The 26,044-nt window shown below is 40.8% G+C and overlaps 1 protein-coding gene across 2 annotated transcripts in view; it reads right to left on the bottom strand.

Annotated features, from left to right (window-relative positions):
* Nucleotides 1-26,044, bottom strand: part of ush2a (Usher syndrome 2A (autosomal recessive, mild)) — a 191,314-nt gene that overhangs the window by 131,215 nt on the left and 34,055 nt on the right. For both annotated transcript variants that reach the window (XM_069522155.1, XM_020080329.2), the window contains exons 13-27: nt 19,226-19,421; nt 18,707-18,837; nt 18,334-18,541; nt 14,876-15,159; nt 13,701-13,926; nt 13,389-13,526; nt 12,296-12,476; nt 8,639-8,802; nt 8,326-8,484; nt 7,627-7,855; nt 6,942-7,062; nt 6,709-6,856; nt 5,304-5,579; nt 2,800-2,975; nt 2,396-2,543 (exon numbers count right to left, since the gene is read on the bottom strand). In XM_069522155.1, coding sequence (XP_069378256.1) covers nt 2,396-2,543; nt 2,800-2,975; nt 5,304-5,579; nt 6,709-6,856; nt 6,942-7,062; nt 7,627-7,855; nt 8,326-8,484; nt 8,639-8,802; nt 12,296-12,476; nt 13,389-13,526; nt 13,701-13,926; nt 14,876-15,159; nt 18,334-18,541; nt 18,707-18,837; nt 19,226-19,421 — 2,785 coding nt within the window. The remainder of the gene's footprint in view (nt 1-2,395; nt 2,544-2,799; nt 2,976-5,303; nt 5,580-6,708; nt 6,857-6,941; nt 7,063-7,626; nt 7,856-8,325; nt 8,485-8,638; nt 8,803-12,295; nt 12,477-13,388; nt 13,527-13,700; nt 13,927-14,875; nt 15,160-18,333; nt 18,542-18,706; nt 18,838-19,225; nt 19,422-26,044) is intronic.

Genomic DNA, 26,044 nt, shown 5'->3' with positions numbered 1-26,044 from the left:
TCGCAGATGCCGTCTGCTCACTTACAGCAGATGGTAGCTGCCTCTAATGGCCCAGCCTTGTGTGTAGTAGATTTATCAGCGCATTAGTACCACGCTCAAGTAGATCGAACAAGGAGTGCACTTAATGTGAGGATAATTTCCCCCACAAGCAGAGTTTCTTTTACGAGATATCACAATGTTTGCTCTGTACCATCAGATACAAACAGATAAGAACAAGTGGGAACAATACAGAAATGTTTAGGTAAAATGATGGCATAAATTAGGAGACTTATTACATAAAGGAATACTTTTGGTTTGAATTTCTCTCTGCAGGTTAAAAATGGTTCTATTTATTAGTATAGATCTAATTATTCTAAAATCTCTGGAACTGTTGATCTTATCGCCTTCACACTGGGCTTGTGTATTGATAAAGGTATGAAGAAGTGCAGTGTTAATGTTTGGTGCCATTTGGACACGCAATTCAATATTAATAAACTTTGAATGAACAGGCGACTAACGCTCTGTAGTAGTGGCTGCTGGGAATCATCAACAGAAAGTTATGTGCAGGTTCATGAAATGGGAACAACAACTGATTCTCCAGTTCTGTGAACTGTGTCCAGCAGCAGGTCTTTACCTCCTGTGGCTCAGTTGTCACAGGTCACTTTTATAGTTTTAGAAAGAAAGCTGCAACTAGCATCACCACAGGCCAAGCAAACCGCCCATTCCAAACAGGCAGGTTTAGCACAGGCACTGCACTAGCACAGGAAGTTGTCACAAAAAGTGAGATGAGATGTGGAGCTACAACAGAAGCTCAACACCCAGTGGAGTAAAACATGCTATGCAAAAATGTTCCGAAAAAAAAAAAAAAAATAGAAATGTGCCAAATGGCATATGCCATTATCATTTCTTATAGTTGAAGCAAGGGACATCTTTGGCGTTGGATGAAACAAAACAGTGGCAACAGATGTGGCTGTTAAAAATACATTCAAAGAGTCAACTGGGTACAATAAGCCATATTGTATTGTACTGTATTACAGTCAAGAGAAGTCTTTGGAATCACTTGAAATAAACATTGTGCCTGTGTCAACAGATGTAGCCATTAAAAATACATTTAAAAAGTCCACGATTACAGTATGAAGTATCATTCATCACGATAAACATAAGGAAGACTTTTTGAGAACTGTATGAAATGAAAATATCCGCTATGTCAACAGATGTAGCTGTTTAGAGCATGTTCAAAAGCTCAAATTCCTGAGCAAGTATTTATAGATAAAAGGGCTTTTTTCACATCCACTCAGCGCATCCATTGTCTATTCACCTAAAAGAATATGCAAAACAAAAACAAAACATAAAATGAGCAGCAAAAGTGAAGACCATGAGTGAACAGATGGAAAAGTGTGTTGGGGGGTCAGGTATGTATATCCTAGAATGATTCATGTTTCTCTGCAGCCATGTGCTATTTTCTGTTTAAGTAAAAGTGCCAGGTAGAGACAGAAGGGAGTGAAGGATGGATTGAGCAAAAAAGCAACAGACTGCCAAAGAGAAACACACACTGAATAAAAAAAGTGTGAGAGAGAGTGTGTATGTGTCATTATGCACTGATCAATTAGTGCTCATCTCATATTCTCAGAGATTTGTGCCTGACTTATTAAACACAGCTAACTCATCCTACTTCCATAATGGTTATAAATCTATAGAAGAGAGAGAGAGACAGAGAGAGAGACATTGTACTTGTTTCTTTAACTCTCTCTCTCTCTGTGTGTGTGTGTGTGTGTGTGTGTGTGAGATTCATGGCCAGCGGGATATGTGAGCTACGCCACATTTTTCTCCTTGTAATTAACAGTAAATTGTTTTTACTGCAGCTTGCCATGAATATCCCCTCTGGTTAACATGACCAATGCTGTCGACACTCAAGTACCGAATGACTGACTGTGTGATGTCGGGGAGTGTGTGTGCATTCAGTGCGTCAGAGGTTTGTGTTGCATGAAGACAATGGCAGATAGTTTATAAAAAAATAAATGCAATATTTTAGTGATGAGCTAATATCCCTTAAATATACAATAGTTTCTTTTAAAGCCACTCCAGCATATTAACATAAAAAAGAACCTATATTATGCCCAATCAGATTTAAACTAAATCAAAAATGCTACTATAATGTTACTTTATAATTTGAGAAAGCTTGTCAGTGTTTAGGAATCAACATAACAACATCTGTTGTGTCATGTTGGCTTCATACTATTTACACATATTTACTCTCTGTGAGTACCTGCACTGCCTGCGTTTAAGCAGAGCAACTGTCATTTCCCTATTTCAAGCTTGTTTTATATAGAGCTGCTAACTGGTGGAATGCAATGTGTACATTTGTCTACAATGGTCTGCAGTCATGTGTGTTTGTGTGCTGATCTTTTAGTTTTACCTGCTGGCAGGGTCCGTCCTGTGCTTGGCAGACTGGTAATGCAACCTTTCTCTGTGCAGAGTGTGACGGTGAAGTTGTACACATGATAAGGCTTCAGTCCTTTCACTGTAAATACAGGCTGTGAAGATGGTCCCATCCTATGCAAGACCTGAGAAGAGAGAGAACAATCTGCCATGACAAGGAGGTTTTTCATTGAGGGAAAATAAAGTGATGAAATGAGAGTCGAGAAGAGGTGAGAGCATAAGGAAATGGGAATATAGAACTCAAACAAAACATCATTACACGCTTTGTACCTTGACTTCTAGCTATTGACATCATTTTCACTCAAAAGATGGGGTAGGTAGGTGAGGTTGAATTTTTTTTCAGAGGCTCTTGTCATCAGGTGCAAGTTCTCCGGTAGTTACCTGACTGACCACAGGAGGAGCGTAGGGATTTTTGGTCTGCTCCGTGAGCAAGTTGACCCGATATTCTTTCACTTGTCCTCTGGCAATGACCCCTTGACCGTCACTAGTGCTCCAGGAAACGTTGAGACTGGTGGATGACAGTGCTGCGACTTGTGGAGGAGACATCAACTCTGGGACTGAAAATATGGACATACATACACATATGAAAATACTCATCGCAGCCCTTTACTCGTTAACAAATCATTTATCCATCCATCCCTTGTCTTTCATGATAAATGCATGTAAATAATTATATCCTTTGAGGGTCGTGGGCGTGTCTGGAGCCTAACTCAGCGGCAATGGGCGAGAGGCGTGGTTCACCATGGACAGGGCGCCAGTGTATCACAGGGGCAACATACAGAGGTAGTCAATGGAGTCTCTAATAACCTATGGCCAATCTGCAGGTCTTTGGACTGTGGGAGGAAGATGTGCTAACAGGGAGAACCCCTGCAGACACAAGGAGAACATGCAAACTAGAAAGACTGCAGCCAAAACAAGATTCATATTGGAAATGTTCTAACTGTAAGATAACAACTAACCACCACAACACGCTCATGATTTATGCACTCACAAATGAAAGAAACAATATTTGTTAAGATAGTACAAACTGCTGTAGAATGCACCAGGTGATGACAAAATAATTGTGAGATGTACTGGAAGAAATTGTAATGAATATTGTAATCATAAAATATTCCATAATAGTATATATTTGAATACAATTAATAGTAATGATTCATAATGCATTATTTCCCATAATCTGTGTGTAAGAATAACAGAATAACCAATGTATCAGTTATTCTGTTGTTCTATTCTCTTTTTGCATCCAATAATCAAATGGGTATCATATTCTATACTATTGCAAACCTAAATACAGATTTATTTGTTTTACAAATTAACTGATGTATACATTGATGATTATCGCTGAGATGTAAATGATTACACTTCTAACCCCCATTGCTGATTTGTTCTGTTTGTCCTTTGATTTTTTTGCCACTTTACATTTTAATTAATACAAAAAAGACAAATTTTGACAAATAGAAATACTTAAAAAATATCTAGACTTTGAGGATGTGATGTAGACTTAATATATTAAGCATTCCATAATTCTATGGTTGTGACAGCCACTATTACACGACAGATTACAGAGGAGAATTCCTTTATCCAACAGTTGATGGCATCTAGCTGTGAAATATGCTGTGAAATGTGATTCATGGTCGACATAACCACAGTCACATTCTCTCTAACAGCACAACACTGACACACATTCCACATTTTAAATGGTGTTATCATATGCTTGTTATCCAGACACATAGCTTAGACCGATGTTGGAGGCAATCGTTTAGTCTTAATGAGCCATATCATCTCTTTGAAATTCAAATACCTTAATGAGTTCCCCTCCCCCACACACACATTTTCATTTCTTCCCTCTTTCCATAATTCTTTCCTCTACATTTCTTTCCACAAAAGCTTCTGTTTTCTCCCCCTTATTTACTCAATCATTTAATACAATTTTATTTCTCCATAAATCCATCAGCAGGTGGAAATATTTGGACCAAAACATCACATGATTACATTTTGGCGGTTTTTTAGACCTCTCACTAATCACCATTTTACAATTCAATTTTGGTTGAACAATTTAACCTGGAGCACAACTACCGTCTACAACTGGTTTATAACATATCCCATTTCATCCAACATGTTTTGACTGTACCAGTCATGGCCCTGTGCTGCATACTTGAATGTCTGTAAGGAGTGAGTAATTGAGCTGAGTTTGTGATCGAGTGGCAGTTTCTGCTCTTTTCAGTCATGAACTCTGGAAAAAGGCCCTTATTCCCGTAACCTTTTGAATCTGGTCTTTTCAATGTGACGTCTTTCGTCTGTGTTTAACTTGTTTGGAAACTCTTTTTCATCCTGAGATATTATTATTCTTTCACTTTCTCATCTGTCATGTGATAGAAATGTCATCAACACGCAAACTCATGCTTTTGTGAATCAACATTTTCCTGCTGTATTCTCACATGGGCACATTTTACTGAAAGCTGGTGGGAAAGTTTTGTAAATTGTCTGGAGATCAGTGCCTGTCTGAAAGCAGCTTAATTATCCCCTGAGTACTGTGTGACTGACTGAATTCACACCATTGGTTGGCCAGCTGAGTCTAGGGACTTTCCCATTGGCAGTTGTTCTTTCAAATGATTTTTGTGAAAAAAAGGAACCTGGCAAGACAACTTTCTGGACAAATCCTAGATGCATGCATAAAAGAGCTGTCAGTACATTGTCCTGCAAGTAAGAGGCACATGTCCCTGTACATCCACTCTTCAGGGAGAGGCAGAGAGGCAGAGCAGCAGGTTGTTACCTGGACAGTGGCTGTGCGTACTGTGACAAAAAAAATCTGATCTCAGACATGCACTACAACCCTGACCTTTGTAGACATGCACATATATATAATGATCACAGCGTATACAAACCTCCCTCCATGGTGCGTGACGTGGTCCACTCTGATGTGACTCTTCCTGCCACATTAATGCTTTCGACTTTCATCTGATAGGTGGAGAAGGCTTCCAGACCTGCTACAATCGCACTGCTCTCAGGGGGTGACAGTGCACTCCTGTTGGTGAGCTCTGGGGAAACACTTGGATCCAGCCAACCAGAGCTGGAGAAAACTTTGTTCTCAACTGGTGTACTTGAAAGGTTTTGTGTTTCCATCGGTCCACGAAGAAAGACCTCAAACCTTGTGATAACACCTGCACAGGAAGCAAAAAGGACTCAATTCAGTGGGCAGTGCTAATGATAGAGACAAAGAGAGGAGCAGTAAAAACATCTATTTCATGGTCCAAACATGTATGAAAAGACCCAAAATGAACATTGTAAGGGGACTAGTTGATCACTATAACCAAATTATTTAAACAGCATTTGTATAAGAATGTTCTGTCCCAAGCTTTTTGATTCATACAAACGGTTGATCACTATATCCATGATCACCATTTATTTTTCATGAACTAAATAATACAAATATGAAAGAGCTTTGTTACACTCAACTATCTCCCTACAGAGAGATACTTATCTGATATTTTAGCGAGGCATTTTGTCTTTATTGTTAGTAAAAGCAGCGTAAGTGTGAAATTGGAAGAGAGAGCAGAGAAACGAGCAGCAAAGGTCGGAACCTGCAAACCACTGCAGGAGAGCTCAAGCCTCCATATGTGGGGCACTCGCAAGCTCACCTGGTAGAGCCCTTACCTTGACCCATATTTCTAGTTGAGACAGCCTTGGATGAATTCAAGAAAAATAACAGGTCTGGCAAAGTCATAAAAAACCAAGACCAAAATAGGAGGAATGGTGAGATTTAGGTTGAGTCCAGTTGAGAAAAGTATTAAAAACTTGAAGGGAAAAAGATACTTTGAATATCAAATTGACAGAGACAGGAGCTCATGTAACAGGGAACAGTTACACCAGGGGGAAAAAACAAGAGACACAAAGAGAGAGAACAACCCAGGTTATAGGAATTTGTATGACACTGAGCCTTAGAGCTATTACAAAGCTCTTTTGATATGCCAAAGGCACTTCCAATTCAGTGTGTATTTGTGTGTGTGTAGACGCGGTAGTTGATTCTCATACTTCTTAAGTGACAGATGCCTAAAAGCCATGCTACTAGGCTAGTGTTTTATGTTAGCTAAAATATCTAAGTTGTACAGAATGTGTGTGCAATTATTTAACTCTATTATTAATTCTGACACTGACAATCATTTATATGTTTATTATGCATGTAGTTTAACCACACAAAAATGTCAGTATTTTTAATTGCATTTTCTGCAAGACCAACATTTGACAAGATCATTTCAACGTGTGTGTGTGTGTGTGTGTTTAAGGTCCTACCATTGGGCTGACTTGGGGGCTCCCAGGAAGCTTGCAGTGTGTGAGGCCCTGTGGCGGTGACTCTGGGTGGAGGTTGGTTTTGTGGGGGGGCAGAGGCTGTCAAAAAAGACAGTGGAGGGGTAGAGGTGCAGCCCCCAGAAGAGCACGCCTGGACACAAGGGTGTCGAGTATTTATGTCATTTTCATGCTACAAATGTTGAAAAACACTGCAGAACATTTACTACGTTACCTACCTCCAGTTTCACAATGTACTGGGTAAAGGGTTTTAGACCAATTACCACAGCCTCTGTAGATAAGCCTGTGTAGTGAATGATGGGCTCTGAACTCGATGACTCACTGGAGGACAACACAAACCTGTGAGAGACAGAAAACTGTGGTAATCAGTTCCTCTTTATGTTTCAATCTCGGCCATAGGGGTCAAGAGGCTTAAACGCAAACTATGTTAACTGCAGCGTCCCTGGTTTGAACTGGAGGTATAAATTTAAAGGTCTGTAACCAGGCGTCTGCAGGTTATCCTCTTATTTCTCCCCACTTTTCCTGTCAAGTTCTCAATCTATTAAAAGCAAAAAGTCCCCCAAAATAATCTTAATAAATACAATGAATAAAACTACTGTTGATCTATTTCTAATTTTGAGGAAAATTCATTTTTTCTTCCATTAAGCCTCTTAACTCTCCATCAAATCTGCATACTGGTCTTATTTTTTTAAATCTTTGTTTGTCCCTAACTCTCATTAATCTCACTCTATCATCCTTGAAGTGATTCAAAATTCAGCATGTTTTTTAAGTTATTTGTTTGAATGACCCGCAACTTGGAGTTTGTGTAACTGACTGTGATTCCAACACTGCTGACACACTGCTGGCCTGTACACTCTGCGTCTAAACCCACAATCCCATCCCCTCCCTCTCCTTCTTCCTTACCTTTCCACTGGGCCTGTGTCATTTCGTGGCGTGCTCCAGTTAAAACTAGCTGTGGTTGGACCTGGTCGCCCAACAAGGTTTAGATGGAGCTGGTCAGCTTCAGGTGGTGCACCTAAGGTCTGGTATGAGGCCGATGCACTTATTGTTGCACCGGCTACATTAGCTGTGATGAGCCAGTACGAGTAGCTGGTGTAGGGCGACAAACTAGTGTCTTCAAATGATTCAGGGCCTGAGAAGGGACAGAAGGAAAGAGTGGTGTGGAATGAGGTTTTATAGTGGCCGAAGACACAATCAAGGGTAAGCAATATTTATTTCACTTGTATTTGAAATGTTAAGAAGGATATTAAAGGTCCCATATTGAATAAAGTGAGATTTACACTGTTAGTCTCTTCAGATTATAAAGCAATAAAGTCTAGGTGCTATATAAATACTGTGAAAGTCAAAACACTAAATCCATGGAAAAACTCACACAGCCAGAAACTGTCAGACCTTCCATAATTTTGTGATGTCAAAACTATGCAGTCACTGCCCCCCGTGGCCCACCCGCACCTTCCCAGTTTTCTGTTTTAACTTTATTAACAACAAATGACTACAATGATCTACAGGACAGAAAAATAGGAAATGCTGTCATTGGATGTCAGGAGCTGATATATCATTGCACAGCTTTAAGTTTCTGTGAAAACCTGTGTGGATACTTACTGAAAGGAAAGTGACTTTGGAGGCTGTGCACTGACTGTCCATCTCTGATCAGTGTGTAGTTGAGGCTGTGTGAATTTGGGGAGTCAGGCGGATGCCAGGAAAGATGAATGGAAGAAAAACTGAGAGCAGATCCTACTGGTGCTGGCTGCTGAGAGGGTGCTGCACAGAAAGACAATGGTAAAATAATTATTATATCTTAACCTTGCAGGTACATGTAACAAAGATCATGGTGATGCTGATTATACATGGATGTATCATTGGTGTTGACTAAATCAGTACATTCATTTGATCTATTTAGCTCATTTTAACAGACCTTTACTGCAGCCGAAGTGGTTCTGAGGGTCAAACTTTCTTGCTCCAGGTTGACAAACATCACACTTGTCTCCAGTTACCAGCAGCTTACACACACACATCCCTGAGTCTGGATGACATGACCCGTTGATGCTGCCCACTGGGTCACATGCACAAGGCTGGCATCTGATCAAGAAAAACATTTTCAAAATATGTTCATTAAGATGTTTTGGATTTTTTATTGATACACTTCCATGGTTGAACATTAAAAAAAAATTTAAATTCACTCATCTTCTACACACCACTATGCAGATGGAGGGGTGGGTGAAGTGTTTGAGTCCACAAAACACTTTTGGAGTTTCAGGGGTAAACAGCATTACAGTCAAAGGATTTTTATTTTCAGGTGAACTATCCTTGTTATTAAACCAATATATACCAAAATATTGTCGGTTTTTCTTCTTTTTCTATGATTGAATATTTGCACAGGTGTAAAACAGTTCTTCAACTGAGTCAAGAAGTAAATGTAATTGCTTGAGTATGGATGTTGGGGCCAAACAGAGAAAGTGTCTGCAATAATGTGGAAATCAAGCAGGATATGTTAGTGTGTCTGAAAGGTGTGACAGAGACCCTCACAACCATCTATCCACCCACCATCCCTAAGCTGTGAAAATTCACAGAAGCTGCTTTGTTTAAGTGTGTGTGTGTGCGTGCGTCGAAGTATACACAGTGTCACTCACCCAGCCAGTGTGGTGAGTATATGAGCGAGACATCTTCCCACAAGGAAGCTGTACATGTGACCCTCCGCGTGCATGCATGTGTATGTCTGTGTGTAAAGGTGTGAGGTAGCTGGCCGGATGATCACCCACTGCCCAGCCCCAGTGAGGCTCACACAATTTTGGTGACCCAGACACATCTCTCTCTTTCTTACAAACACACTCACATGTTTGTACTTCTATCTTAGTGAGGACACTCATAGACATTATACATTCCCTAGCCCCTTACCCTAATCTTAACCATCCAATCTACATGCCTCTTAACCTAATTCTTAAGTTCTTAACCCTCAAACAGTCCATTAAAAAGGTCCAAAAAGTCCCCACTCTGTAAGGACAATGCTTAACTGGTCCTCACAAAGATAGAAGTCAATCAATCAATCCCATTTTATTTGTGTATCCCATATTCACAAATTACAATTTGTCTCTTAGGGCTTAACAAGGTGCAACATCCTCTGTCGTTAACCTTCAACAAGAGTAAGGAAAAACTATTAAAAAAACAAAACTTAGAAACCTACTAAGCTTACTAAGTAACTTAATAGAACCTTATCCTAACCATAAAACACGTCAGGTAAAAAAAAAATTTCCTGTATGTGTAATTGTGTTGTTTAACTAGCCTTAAAACACTGTTTTTGTGCTGCACACATAAAAACCATAGAGAAAGGTACAATATCATGATTTGTTAAATTGAGAGAATATAGTTTTGATGAGGAGAAATACTATTATGTTAGATTAAATATTAACCACACCAATCAAACAGCCAATCAGAGGTCAATATTCAAAGTGATTGTCCTCGTCTCTAAAGTCTCAAAATAAACTTAACGAGCAAGTACATTTTGAGCACACTGAGTGCAAAGGGAGGATTGACCTCGGCACCTCACAGCCCAGTTCTTACAGTACCACATGTGTGCACATGGAGAAGAAGTGCTCCATCACGAGGGTGGTTTTCCGCTCGAGGACATTGTTCTGTGCACTCCTATCACACCCACGTGTGTGCTTTTATGTGCACACGTTCTGACACTGATTAAACGCCATAGTTTTCCTTTCTATCACACACTGTACTCACATGCTCTGTCTCTCTCCCCTGCACAACGCCAGGCCTTCTTTATTACTGTGTGAAAAGCCACAGCCTCATAACGAGCCGCAAATTTGTCCTGTCAACTGGTGCTCACACACAAATAAAACACACACGCCATACTGACTCGACCTTCACTCCATTCCCAAGGAGGAATAAAAGAACACAAACATTTTCTGATTTCATCAGCCTCAAAATACAGTACGAGTGTGTGAGAAACAGAAGAGAATCCATGAAATATTTACAAATGCTAATGATATCACATATAGAACCAAATAAGTTTAGCAGTAATATGGAGTTAAAATTGTGCACAAAAAAACATTGATAACAAAAATAATGAAGTGATATATATATATATAATAAAAACATTATTTCCTGACCAAGGAAACAAACCAAGTCAGCAGCTGGATCTGCCCAATGAAACAGACCAACCCCAAAATTGGTTCTTCCCTGGCCCGTACTAAATCTCTCCACGATCTTTGGTGTAAACGAGTTCAGTGCTGGTGAATAAACAAATACAATTCACAGATATGGATGAAAAGACAACAACCTTGGCAGAGTAAATAACATCGGTTAGAAGGATCACTCCAGTACTTTCAGGTGAAAACTTTCATTTTATATATTTTTACACACATTGGAGTATTTTTACATTACTGTATTGGAACTTTTACTTAAGTTAAGGATCTGTATAATTACGTGCATCAGTGCCAATATTCAATCCCTCCACACAGAACTACCATCACATTTCCCTGTGTTGAAGGGAACAGTGGTCAGCATTTCTCTGAACCACTCCTAATGCAAACACAATAGAGACAACACAGGACTACATCTTCAGATGCTCACGCATGCATTTTAATGTGTTTCAGTGTGTGTGTGTGCGTGCACGTGTGTGTATGTATGTAAATTCAGAGTAAAGCCTATTGATTGGAGGGGGAAGGATAAATTACTTAATGATATTTAGAAATTCTCACTATGGGGTGACCCTAGCCACAAGACTCAGCATTGAGCAGTAATAATTTAAGTCTTGGTTTGACATTTTCCTGCACAATGAAAGAAAGCAAACAGTGGGAAAAAAGGAAGACAGACAGAAAGAGGGAGAAGGGTACGAGGGAATGTCGCACAAACAAGAAGTCTGGAATGATCTGTTCCTCTGTCTATGTTTTACCACAACTCTCTTTTGCTCTGATCCTATCTACTCATTTCGGAATGTTCTTTCTCTCATATATCTCTCACACTATCTTTCTTTCTTTACTGACTTTATAAAGTAACCTTCATCACTGATGCTTTTTCTCTATCCATCCTTCTATCCCTCTCTACCATGTGGAGACCTCAGCCACAGGCAGATCCCACGCTTAATTTTTTAAAAGTGTAGAATACAGCAGGCAAGGTTAGCTATGACACACACACACACACACACACACACACACACACACACACACACGACCACTTGTCAAACAGTTTGTGGATTATCTATCTGCTATGACACCTTGTTGAGAGAACAGTAAATGTGTGTGCACCAGTATTTCACAGGGTGCAAAGTGTGTGTGTGTGTTCTAAGTAGTGTGTGTATGTGTGTTGTGTGTGAGAAGGCCTGCAGGTAGAGACATGAGTGGTAAAGGTCAAAGCAGCTCTTAACACATGTAAGTCATACGTCTCTCTATCCGTCACTTATGTCTACAGAGACTGCACCTGCTGGCTCGTGCACTGCATGTGTGTCTATGTTTTTGTACAGGTGGGACAATTAATAGATAAATCCTTCACAGAAGTCAAAACCAACAGGAATGGCGTTTATCTGTGTGTGTTCGTGCGTGTGACGAAGAGTTTATACGGTTACCTGCCCAGGCCAGGGTTGAATCCAAAGAACATCTCTCGACACTGGTCACAGCGTCGCCCTCCCACAGAGGGATGGGCGCAGGCACACTGGCCAGTGTGGCTCTCACACCCACGCTGCGCTGCTCCCATGGGATGGCAGTCACAGTCAGAACACATACTCTGATCTGGAGAGAGGTAGAAGCCTGGACAGACACAAACACAACATAAAACTTGATTATATGCTGTTATAGTTATTTTATGTTTTTTTTTTTCATAACATTCCATGCAATAGAGAATGACTGACTTTGGATGCAGCTTGCATATACTGATGTCCTTCCTAATAAGAATTATGCAGTGTTGTTTAAAATTTATCTGTAATAAAATTTAGCACAATGCCAATGAGTGTGCCTGGGGTTACATTAAGCACTCCAGGTTCGAAAGTATAAATCAATTTGGTTTATTTTTCCCCAGGCCTGGCAGCTAATAAACAAATTAGATATTCTATTTAGCCACTTGGAGCAGGGAACTCACATTGGCAAAAAACTAGCAGTTAAGGAGATTGAGATGAACAATTAGTAGGAATGGAGTATTACAAATGCAGTGGAAACATTATGTCAAACTGTACATGAATGTGACCTCATATGAGCCGTGGATTTGATTTTGTGGGCACATGTGAGATAATAACTATTATCTTGTGTCCTCTGTTTAATCTCTTTAACATCCATTCCCAGCCTGCGTGACAGTAAACCTGACTATGCTGTTGGACCTTCTCAATTACTGACACAATACAACATCTGTTACCTTTTGTCCCATAAGATTAACCAAACACTCAAAACAAATTCACGAGTTTATGCGCACGCACACACGCACACACGCACACACACGAATCAGATGAGTGAGAAAAGGCGATCTCTCCCTTCTTTTGTGCTGTTGTTGAGACCTGGCACACACAGGACAATCACTGATTGGAGACCTGGCAGAGAGCATGTGCCAACGCACACACACGCACAAACACACACAGGAACACTATGAATTTGGAACACTAGTCATTGTTCTTGACCATTTCCCCCCCCAATATCTCTTCCTTTTTGGGCAGCCCCTCCATACACACTCACCAGGTCGGCAGCTACCGCAGTCTTGTCCAGAGCGTGTAGGGACACAAACACACTGGCCTGTGGTGCTGTCACAGACGGTTCCTGCCACAGTTCCTCTAGGGTCACAGACACATGGTACGCAGCCCTGGAACAACCCCGCTGACAGGACATAAGAATCAGAATCCAGAATAAACAAACAACAAAAATGAGAAAATGTCCCATATTAAACTTTCAAACTGTACAGAATATGATATTTTTAAGCAGTTGGATTAAACCGAAAGTGTATAACTGATCTTGAATGTGACTTTTGACTCCTGCCCTGTGTTCTCTCACCCTGGAGGTCTGAACTCCTGTTGTAAAAGTTGTGGGCACAGTTGGTGCACCGTGATCCCACCACCCCATCTCTGCATGGGCATTGTCCGGTCCACATATCACATATCCCCTCTGACACAGTGCCACTGACGTCACACGCACACGGTAGACAGCCCAGGGAGTTTCGATGCTCCAGGGTGTGGTAACCGTAACGACAAGCGTCACAGCGGCGGCCTTTCACATGTTTCTATGAAAGAATAATGAATTATGATAGGAGGCACAAAATGGAAGGTGCAATAGATAAAAAATCATTGTCACAGCACAAGACTTTGATATAAACTGTGGAGCAGGACTGTGGGGTTAACAGAGTGTTTGTACTGCTAGGTCTCTGCCAGTGGTTCAGTCTAAGTGAGATGTTTTCTTTCCCATCAGATGCCACCTTGCAGTTGGTCATGGACTCACAAACACAGGCAGCAGTCATGCTTATACATCGTGGTGGATAATTCATATCATGCAAATAAGCCAGATGAGAAAAACATTATATTAAAATGTATTATTATTAATATCCAGTTAATCTAATGCTGTACTTATGACAGGATCTATATATGTGTTTTCTTTACTGGGGAATAATTAATGGACCTTGATGGGGAAAATTCAGGCATGTTTAGGGGACTGATATTTATGAATCTGTGTAATTACGTGAATATTTAACAACAAATCTAGATCTAATGGATGTAATTAATCTAGTGAATATAATTTTATAAAGAGACTGTATGTGCTCTACTAAGTGAAATTCTAATTGAACATGGGTTTTGTGGAAAACCCAGAGGGTTCACTTTTAAGAAAGTCTGGATAAGAAATACTTAAGGTGCTCATAAAAACCGACATCGACAAATCTATGACAGAGAGCAAATAATACATAGTATGATAATAACTTAATTATGCTGATAAAGATCCTTTTATAAGACTGAAAGCTCCAGAACAATTACAGAGTGGACATTTTGATCAGTCTCTTGTGAACTAGTTTCAAGATCAATGATCTTTGAGCCACAGCAATAAAAGTGTCAAACTTCAAATATACAGACACGATCTTGTTGTTCTGGGTTTGTTCCCTCATAGTTGATGCACTTATTGTAAGTCGCTTTGGATTAAAGCGTCACCTTAATGAAATGTAATGTAAGGTAATGATAACTTACCTTGCACACACACTGTCCTGTGTTAGGGTCACAGTCTGTCCCAGGCACTGTCCCCTCTTGAGAGCAGTTGCAGGGAGCACACGATCCCTCCAGTCTCAGGCCATACGACCCACTGCCACATGAGTCGCAGCGCTGCCCCCCCACCCCGGGCTTACACTCACACTGCCCCCGCTCAGGCTCACAGAACTGGCTGAGGGACCCCATGGGGTCGCAATCACATGGGACACAGCCATCTGGGTGGGACAGGTTCCAATAACCAAACTCGCAGTGGTCACAAGAAAGACCTGGCAAGAGAGCAGGGGGGGGTTGTTACAGAAATGTTGAGAAAAGGGCAGCGTGAGGCCACCTGAGAGAAACAGAGGGAAATAGAAAAACACTAGCATCTAGCCTCTCTCAATTTGGAGGTGTGTGTGTGTGTGTGTGTGTGTGTGTGTGTGTGCCTGAACACCAGAGAGTGAGTGAGCGAGAGAAATGGTGGGTGAGTGTATAAAACTGCCATCATTAGGGCCAGGCCCTCTACATATGATGGATCACTCACCTAAGGCCAAACACTTAATTTCACTGAGCGAGAAAATAAATAAATTAAGCAACTACAAGAAAAGAGTGGAGGGGAAGAAAAAGAGGCAATGAAGGGATGGAAAGATGAATAGAAGAACCTGAAAAATAAGACTAAATTAACTTAGAAGTGTAAAAACAAGGAAAGGCTGAGTTTTATTCCATATCTGTCATCTCAGCAGTTTATTGTGACTTTGCCAAATCATTTGCACAATCATTTTTGAGCGGTTTATAATTGTTTGGTAGCATACACCAACACCACAATATCGGTTATACAGCAGCAGCATCGCTAGGCTATATGGCTAGTTAAACTGTGATATGCAGTGTGTGTGCGCAGGGCTTATTTGAATATGCCATACGTATTCTATGACAGGCAATCTGTCCCTAAATGGATGCCTGGGGGCCACGCAGTCACCAACGCCGTTTATGAGCAAGCGAGTGTTCGTACGTGGGTGGGTGTGAATGTGTGCGCGTGGACATGCTTCCATTAGAGTATACCTGTACAACTGTGTAAGTGTATATGACCATGTGTGCGTGTGCATGTGTGTGTCTAATAATGTGCGTCTTACTCAGTGTGTGGCAGACACTTGGCATTTCCCCCTGGTCTGCCCACTTTAATGGTTTTATAGATATGAATGTATTTCTCCCCATATATCATATTTCATTATAGTGGAGTGAAGAAATTTCTGTGTGTGTGTGTGTGTGTGTGTACATTTAAGTGTGGTAAATATGCACTCTGATGCTTACAAAGCTAACAATGCTGTGATATATTGTATGATTTTGTTCCCCCCAATTAAGTTATACGCATTATAAAGAACCCCACAGCCAATACAAAAATATTGTATTTACCATTTATATTCCAGATATTGAGCTGAATAAGAGTGAATCCTGTTCGTGCAGCTAGTTGTGAGACATTCAAATACAAGTATGACCAGAAAGAAATGAGGAGATTAGAGAAGTAAAAGGGAAAAGTAAGAAGAAAAACAACATTGAGTTAGAACATATTAGATAAGAACAGAAAGAAAGACATTTTGTATTGGGGCGTGCACTTGTGCATGTGCGTGTGTGTTTTCAAGACATGGCCCAGCCCTTTTATCAGTAGCCAGCTGGTTAACAGGCTCATGCATCACCATTTCAAACACTATTATGTACACAATGCACTCTGGCACCTTGTTATGAGGGTGCGTGTGTGTCTGCATGTGTGTATCTGTGTCTCTGTGCGCGCATTTCAATTCCGTCCTTCTGAAGTGTGCCTGCCATTGCTCCACTCAAAGTATCAGCTTGGCAGTAATAAATTGCCATAATCAAATCTAATTTCTGAAAAATACCTGTGGGAGCAACCAAACAAACAGGGACAGAGAAAAAAAAAATGAAAGTGGGTCTTGTAAGAAGGAGTGAAATATACAAGGGGCTGCAGCAGTTTGTTTTAATCAACTTGGCATTGAATTAGAGAATTAAATACCAGCTTAGGTCTTGATGGCATGCATGCGCGAGCTCACGCACATACACACAAGCACATATGTTCAACATTTATCCAACACATACACAAGGAAACTTGCATTCAATACATACAGTTAGGCAGAGACAAATATGCCCATATGGCCACATCCAGACATTCCTTCCCATACATATACTGTACATTAACAGACACTTTTATACACATTTACAAGTTTACACACACACACACACGCACACACACACACCCGCACAACCATGGGCCCTTGATAGCGAGGCTTAGCAATAACCATGATGCGTTGAGTTGAGGAGCGTTGGCCGGTTTTGCATTTCATACAAGCGCTCTTCAAAGACACACAGGGGAGAGAGTGAAACCATTTATCACAAAGAAAAGCACAACGGCTGGAAGCACCGCCAGCAGAAAAGCCTGTTTATTTTGGCTGGCAAAACACTTTGGGTGATGTGTTAATGCCTGTGTGTATACACAACTGTGAGGGTGTATCCACTCCTGCTTGTTGTGTGTGTGCACCCCGTGAGCCACTGAGCCTACGTATTAATTAAGATGCCGTTAACATTAGATATTTAAAAAAAATAGCTGTTGTCATGAAAAGCAAAGTTATCATAATACTTTGTAAGAGAAACTATTTTGGGCACCAGTCATTTTATAGCTAAGTGGTGGACGGCTACAGTAAAATACCAATGTCTGAAGAGATTATCTTTAATCTCTCTTTGCTTATCTATATTTCAACCTGAAGCTGCTTTAAGACATGCACTGAACTCCAGAGATTTTCCACAGTTTCTCAGGAGGAGGTCTAAGTGTCAAGGCAAACGTCTGAGTGAAAGCCTCCTGGTATAAACTCCGCAGAAAGTCTTCAAAAGTCAATGTGACAGCAGGAGATGTCCCGCTGGATTCACAGGGAGCGAGTGGAGGGGTTGATGATGCTATTAACTTGTGAAAGATGCAAAAATGAACAAAATAAAAAATAAAACAAATGAAAACGGATGAATGAGCTGTGTCACACTCGTAGGAGACACAGACGAAGATGTGGAAATAAGAGCAGATACCAGAGTCAATGTGCTGTAAACAAAATCACATGATCCTCGCAGCTTAAATACTACGTTACTTCCTGCCTTTGCCTGATGCAAAACCTCTCACCTGAATCCTGTGGAGGATTTGTTGCTATTGTGAACGCGTTGATCATGTGTGAAACGAAAACTCAGGAGAAAGTCCAGACACCACTCAAAACAATGTAAGAGATATCTTGGCTTGAATGAGTGAGATCTGGACAGCCAACACATGACTGTCTCTGAGAAGTGCAGCGCAGTCACCACAGCACAAGCAACCAACCATTAAAAGTGTCATCGAAGTAGCAAAACGAAAACAAGACCCTCAGAAATTACAAATTTAGAATCTAGTTTTCACCAGTGGGCCTCAGCGGTTTGTTTACCTGTGACATGGGGTTTACACTGGCACTGTCCCGTGTCCTGGTTGCAGCTGGGAATCGCTGCTGTCGAGGTGCTGATCACACCAGTGTCACTGCAGTTACAGCGGATGCAGCCGCTTGGATTTGAGGCTTGAAGACCATACCAGCCAGGCAAACAGTCGGTGCAGCGGCGGCCTGTTGCTGCAAGTTTACATCGACACTGACCTCCTACCTGGAGGCAAGAAACACAGAGGGAGAGAGGGAGAGAAAGAGAAGAAAAACAGCAAAAGAAAATAAATCTTGAGTCTCACTACTTCAACAGCTTTAAAAACACTGAATCATCAAATTTAGAGTTATATGAGGTTAAGAATGAGCTATTAGTGTTTTTGTTGTATACCTGAGTGCACTCCATGCTGCTGTCAACTGTCCCAGCAGTGTGACAGTTACAGGGCCGACACACATCAACTGAAGTGGGATCAGATTCCTCAAGCCTGAAAAACCCACTCATACACAGCTCACAGTTCTCACCTGATAGTGAAGAGACACACAGGATGAGACAGAGAGCATGGAAGACAAGGTAAAAGACAGAGAACACAAAGGCATCAAAACAGATGATCAATTCCAGGTTTGAACTTGATTTGTTGGGACGGTGGTTCCTTAGCATAATGAAATTATGGCACAACATTGCCAACACATAAATGGAGATTGATATGATATTATCATCGTAACCATTGTCATCAATTCTATCACTCACAGAGCAGGGTCAGTGTTAAGCTGAGGTCTGTCTGCTTGCTGAGAGCTGTATGCACCCTGACAAGTTCCCGTTTAATTTAGATTTTAAAAAAATCTAAAAATCTTTTTTTACATATATATTTACGTGGTTAAAAATGTGAAATTATTGTAACAAACTCTCTACCTGTGGTGTTGTGCATGCAGCTGTCACAGACGCCACCTCCTCCTCTATAATGCTCATCTGGTTGGTCATCAGCACTAACATCATAATGACAAGAGAGGGCGTGGCCATGGCACGGGCAAGGCCGGCAGTTCATAGGCTGGAGCTGGTCACCTGACCTGAATGGCTTGTCATTGAAGAGGGGCGCACAACGCTGACACTGTGTAAAACAGTAACATATTATATAGAAATACAGAGATATACATTTTTAATTCATACTATGCTGTACAGTTTGAATATGCTGCCAGTTGTAATAAAATTAAACCTTATTAGTATTTTTTTTCTAATGATGAAGAACTAGATTTACACACTAGGATCCAAACAAGTGAATTTGAGAATACAAATTCAAAAGCACTTTTCCCTCTGTGAGAATGTTAAAATGAAATCAGACCTAGTTATAAAAACAAAAAAATTCCCTTGACAAGAGATCAGAAATAAACAACCATGTGTGTTAAAGGTACAGTGTGTAGAATTTTGTGATATCTAGTGTTGAACCCGTCACCTCACCCTCTCCTTCCAAACATGAAAAAGAACCTGTGATAGCTTCAGTTGTCATAAAAACTCAAAAAAGTGTTTAGTTTGTCCAGTCTGGACTAATGTAAAAAACATGGTGGCCTCTGTAGAGAGGAGCCCTCGATGTAAGTATTTAAATATAAAGGGGTAAAGAAACTACAATTCATACAATTTAGATGAAATGAACTAGTGAAAACATGAGGATTATTCTACATTTAATTTCTGCCAATAGATCCCTTTCACCTAAGTCTTACACACTGGACCTTTAAGCAATGAAATAAATGTCAAAAACTGTGCATTCACTGAAAACTACTGTATACACATGTGAGCATAGAGAAATGGCCCCATGACAAGTGAAACACTTGTTTCTGATAGAACAAAGACTGACACAGAAACGGAATGAGAGAGGGGGGATATGAAGAGAGGAAAAATCAGTGGTCCATGTAAATCTAAAGAGAGAAGAGAACAATACACTAAACTGAATAGAAAACACAGAGGTATTCTGTACTATATGATAAAGAGTCAGTAACCCCCAACCAATACACACGTTGGACCACTAATGAGGAGTGACTTGCAACAGCCACAGCTCTCACACAGGCCCACTTTCATGTCAAAATAAACATACAAAGGTGTGTGTGTGATGGGGGAGGGGAAGTGATATAAAAAATGCATTTTTCTGTAGCACAGAGCTGTAGAGGCAAGAACCAGCGAGTACAAGGCCTTTGATTTTGTTCAGCAGTCAGTACAAATTATGGCGGACAAGGGGGGCATCAAATGGTGGGATTAAAAATGTATTAAAAAACACAGGAGTTCCTCCCATGTGTGACACATGCAGACCTGCACCGGGCCTATTATGTATGACACAGAGGGAGGAGGGGGGCAGGGAGAAGAGAAGGGGAGGGGGAGAGAGCATAGATAGGAATGGGAGAAGATGCTCATATTTGTGTATGAGAGAGAAGCGGAGGATGAGAAAAATTCAGGAAACTGATAAAGATGCACTCATATTTTAAAACTTAAATAACAGGGATAGAAATAGAGGAGACAGAGAGAAAGAAAAAAACAAACAAGTGTATAAGCAAGATGTGGGGAAGACATTAACAGGAAACAGAAGACAAAGAAAGAGAAGACAACAAAATAAATGTTGGAATGTGAAGAGGACAAAAGACCCCATGTGTAGGATAAGAATCACTCACACACACACACACCAGTTGACCAACAAGGTGAAGGACTTGGAGTCAATGTGAAAAGCAAAAACGACTATTTGATAATATAAGAAAAATTCAGGGAGTGTCTGCAAAGTTGGTCGTATCTGGAGGCAACACTCTTATCTTCAAGTGCACAAAGCATCTAATGTTAAATTAAAGTAAGTGATGTACTGAGCCAAGCTATTTTTTAGCCAAATAACCAATGTAAATATCCATATAACCATTATCATGTGTTTATTTCCCAAGAGGCATAAGTGGAACCCTTATTTAGCAGCTTGCAGTTTTCTTCTTCACTGCCTTTGCTGGTGCATTGCATCTTTCCTGTGCTCGCTACTGCCACAACTGTCGATCACTCGACGTGAAACCGGCGGCACGAATGTGCATCATGTCACTAATGCTCACGTGTGTGCATCTCTTTAGGTACTCACTCGTCAAAATATTACTCAACAGCGGCACGGGTGGTCAAAAAAATGATTCAATCAACAAAGACAATAAGAAGAGACAGTAGATACACATTCACAAAGCAGATTTCAGAAGAGCTATAGGGTTTGCATTTCTCTGTGTGTCTGACCACAGTCCAGAGCATAGTTATTAGCAGGATCTAAAGAAGCAGCATGCGATTCTCTGGAGACACAAGACAAAAAGAAACAAGTCTGTAAAGACCCCCCCACATACACACACACAGGAGTGTGTCCCGGGACATGTAATTCCACAGGAGTGCAGGGCTGTTAGCATGTTTCTGTTTGTTGTGTCTGTTGCCTGCTCATCTGTCTGTCAAGCTGTTTGGCCTCCACTCTGGCTGTTGTTGTATCCAACAGTAACTACCTGCCTTTCTGTTTGTACATGCTTCTGTTACCCCTCTGCCCATCTGTCTTTCTGTTTGCCTACCTGTCTGTCTATCTGCAGCCCTGTGCCTCAAAATGTTCACTTATCAAAGGTACTTTTTCTTCTGCAACAAAAAGCTTGCGCTACATCTCAGCCTTCGTCTCATCTGCCCGGGGATGAGTTGAAGAGCGAGATGCAGCGAGTTTTCTGCTCCCATATATCTCACGCTCTCTCTTCATTCCTCTTTCGTCTCCTCTACCCCGGTGCCTCCTCCATTTTCCCACCCTTCCTTCCTCTTCCATCTTCCGTCTCTCTCTCAAAAACAAATCACTCCGTACATCTCTCCCAGTTTCCCACCTCTCCCCTTCCTCACTTGGTTCCCCCTGTCTCTACTATCCCCCCGACTGCTCGTTCCCATAGCCGCGATGAGTATGTGAGCAGGAAATATTACCATAACAAATGAAAGAGAGGGAAAATTTTCTTTCTACTCCTTTCTTTTCATTCAACACTGCATTACCTTCCCTCTCTCCCAGCCTGCTAATTAGTCGAGGGACTGGTGTTCGGGAGTTAAAAGAAAAGTGCACACGTTCATTCTCTTCTTTATACAAAGGGTTTTGATGGCACTCCATCATCTGCACACAGTACCAGCAGCGAAAAGGGACAGCAGATACTGAAGATTGAGTTTACATGGTTTCAATTCTACTGCTTTTAACTTCCTGCACGTTGTCAGTTCACTGTGACAGTAAACCTACTTTAGAACATTGGTAAAGTGTGTTCTGCTGATGGAGAGGCACTTCATCAACAGTCGGACTCTTAATTCAACATTTGTTTTGTTTTTCAACACTTTGATAACAGAACAGAGAGTTTAGTAGTATAAAGCCAGTGGAGCCGATACCTCCACCAAGGCCCTACAGTCCCCATCAATCATTTATGCTGCACCAAATTGCACACACTTATAGAAATCAGAATATTATCCATTATCCATTTATTATTCCTGAAAAATGTTGAAAAACGTCATGTCTGACAGTGTCAAAAAATGTGAAACAAGATTACTAGATCCACCCCCTGATCAGATCCTCACAGTAATGTATGATTTCCGCCCCTTCCTCATCCTTTCTCCAAGATTTCACTAACAAACAAGCAAACCAACCAACAAACAAAGAGATGGGTGAACACATAAAGGGGGGAAAAATGATGGCAGGATATGAATCTGGTTGACTCCAGAAGAGTTGCCAGTGTAACAATACAAAGGCTAATGGAGATTCAAATAAACGTAACTCAAAGAGGTTTTTATGAAACATATAATACATTTAGAGCAATCAATGTTGTAAGCATTGCGGTTACTTGTTTTTTGTAAACTCTGTGTGTGTTTGTGTGTGTGTGTTGTGGACTGTGAGTCAGAGGAAAGAATAACATCTTTTTTCCCACTCGGAATGTTTCGACAAAATCTGCTGAGTGAGGAGACGACTAATGGATATGTGGACATTCAGATGGTATGTCACAGGAATCTGTGTGTGTGTGTGTGTGTGTGTGTGTGTGTGTGTGCGCCTCTGTTAATCTGCTGGGGTAACGCATCTTATCCTAAATGCCACGACCAATTTCACGCTCTCACTGGAAAGGTTGCGCCACTGGTGTGTGTGCACGAGCGTGTTTGTGTGTACAGGCCTGTGTTATGTGCATCTGAAGTTAACCCGGTTAACCCCAGCGTAGGTGAAAATCTGCTGCTGAGGCAGACTTTAGCAGAAGGGATCCTGGGCAGTGCTACTTAATGTCACTAGCCATCAATATCTATCACACACACAAACAAGCACACACACACACACACACACACACACACACACACACACAGACACAGACACACACACACAGATACAAACAGATTGTACATTTTAGAATTGATGTACAAAAAATACCAAACCATTCTTTTAATTTAACTACCTGTGAATAATCCACTTACCCATGCAGCTTAATCTAATTCCACAAAAATGTTTTATTATAATACTTTTTTGTTTTGAAAGAATAACAGTCACATTGGGCAACTGGAGAAACACAGAGAAGAGCATGAGCAATATAATAATATAAAAAATAACATATGCAAACAAGTATAAAATAAAAACTAAAATACATCAGGATAGAACAGTTAAACAAATATAAAAAAAATAACTAATCGGTAGAATAACATGAAGATAAAAATGACAATGTAAGCTAAGGGATTCAGGGAGCACATGTGATGAATTACGAATGCAGGGAAATTGCATATAAAAAGGCTGTTGCCTGATTGGACTTTAAATGTGGCAAAGGTACTTGTGCTTCAAACTAAATCTATCCACCTGATCATTAATCCTTACAGCAGCTCCAAGATGTGCGAACCATACATGTGCTGTAGCTAAATCAATTCTACAACTAAATTTCAAATGTAAGATTGCACAATTTGTCCACAGTAAAATCAGCCTGAACCTATAAACAGCTTGAAGTATCTCTACTTACGTTGCAGACAGAGAAACACACAAACTACTTGAAAGATAGTGTAGTGTTTTGTTTTTTTACAAAGAACTCATCTTCTTACTTCTGTATCACTAATATTGGACAACGTTGAATCCCCACAAATACTAACCTGAACCATCACATCACAAAGACATTACACAACAGAAAATGAAATGTAGGAGTCCATGTACAATAAGATATATGATATAGCTTTCAGACATGACTGAATCCATCGGATGTGGAGAGACGTACTGAGACGGAGTGACAGAATAAGAGATCAAGTCTGACACAGAGTGCACATAAGAAAGAATCAAAAGACAGAGTGAGAAAGTGGGTGAGTGCCTGCGCTTTTGTGTGCGTGTGTGAGTGTGAGAGAGAGAGGGAGAGAATTTAAGTGTGTGTCTTCCAAGGCCCCCGTTGATCATCTTGACACATGTCTGAGCATTTCTGTCACTTTAATGTCACTGTGGAAATTCTGCAGATTAGTACAACATCCGTCATGGTGCTCGGCCGATCCAAGTCAACAGAACGCATGCAATATTAAACGCTAATATTCCTCACAGCCTTTTATGCTCCAATATTATGGAGACAGAAGAAAGGTCCTGAATATTCACTCAGGGAGATGACATGGACAGGTTGGGAAGAAAAGTGCACACATGCACGCACACACAGAACACACACAAAAAAAGACTGTATAGACACATACACATTTTCCCCACAATCCTTTAAACACTGAGGTCTGAGCTGCAGTAGGGATTAATTTACATAAAACACACAACCACGCACACACACGAGCACAAATATCCATATTGGACACGTCTCTCTGAAACAAAAGACTTACTGTATGTAGAAGTGAGACAGACAGAAACAGATCACAAGGACAGAAAGACGAGAAGAAAAATGGAGGGAATACGGGGATGAAACATGAGGAACAGGAATGAATTAAATACTTAGAAGTATAGTGAGGCAATAAAGACTGAGGGGAGGGGGTTAGAGAAAACGGCTGAGTGAAATGAAGCGAAAGACAAACAGAGAGAGAAAAAGAGCTGATTAGAGATGCATGCTAAGGGAATGTCATTGTTCTAGTCGATTTGAGACATTATTTAAACTGAGACCCAGGAGAGGAAGAGTGTGAGAGAGCGAGAGAGATCGACAAAGACAAAGGGATGGAGGTGGGACAGGGACCCAGAGACACGAAGAGCAAACATGGTGCGTAAAAAGAGAAATGTAAATGGTTGAAATGAGATTAGAAAAAGAGTGGCAGATGGGTTTTTTAAAGATTAGTCTGCTTGACGGCTATTACTTTGCAATGTCAAATTCCTTTGTGTGTGTGTGGACAATATTTTGTTCAACCACTTTCGAGCCCAATCTTACCACTTCAAAGGGCTGCTTGAGGGTTAAGACTTGATTTTATGGCTCAGGTTAGAATCAAGCTAGGGTTACAGTGAGGGTTATCAAGTTAGGCATTAAGTTGTGATGGTTTAGGTTAGGGTCCGGGACTAGGGAATAAGTCTCAACAAACGTTCTTACTTTGTTCACAGACACACACATTGACTCAGCTGCCGTCTCTGATCTGCTTCAGTTTAATTTGTTTGAAATGGCCGCCACAAGATCAAGACTCCTCACCAAATAATGATTGATACTTTTCTTAAATTAGTAAAATCTCTCTCGTGCGCTGAGACACAGACACACACACATGCATTCACACACACAATGTGTCATTGGACACGTGTGTAAACTCAGGCTGGTAAAAACC

The sequence above is a fragment of the Paralichthys olivaceus genome, chromosome 1 (genome assembly GCF_024713975.1).
Source record: "Paralichthys olivaceus isolate ysfri-2021 chromosome 1, ASM2471397v2, whole genome shotgun sequence".
Taxonomy (NCBI): Eukaryota; Metazoa; Chordata; class Actinopteri; order Pleuronectiformes; family Paralichthyidae; genus Paralichthys; species Paralichthys olivaceus.
This window is presented reverse-complemented; position numbering and strand designations above follow the sequence as displayed.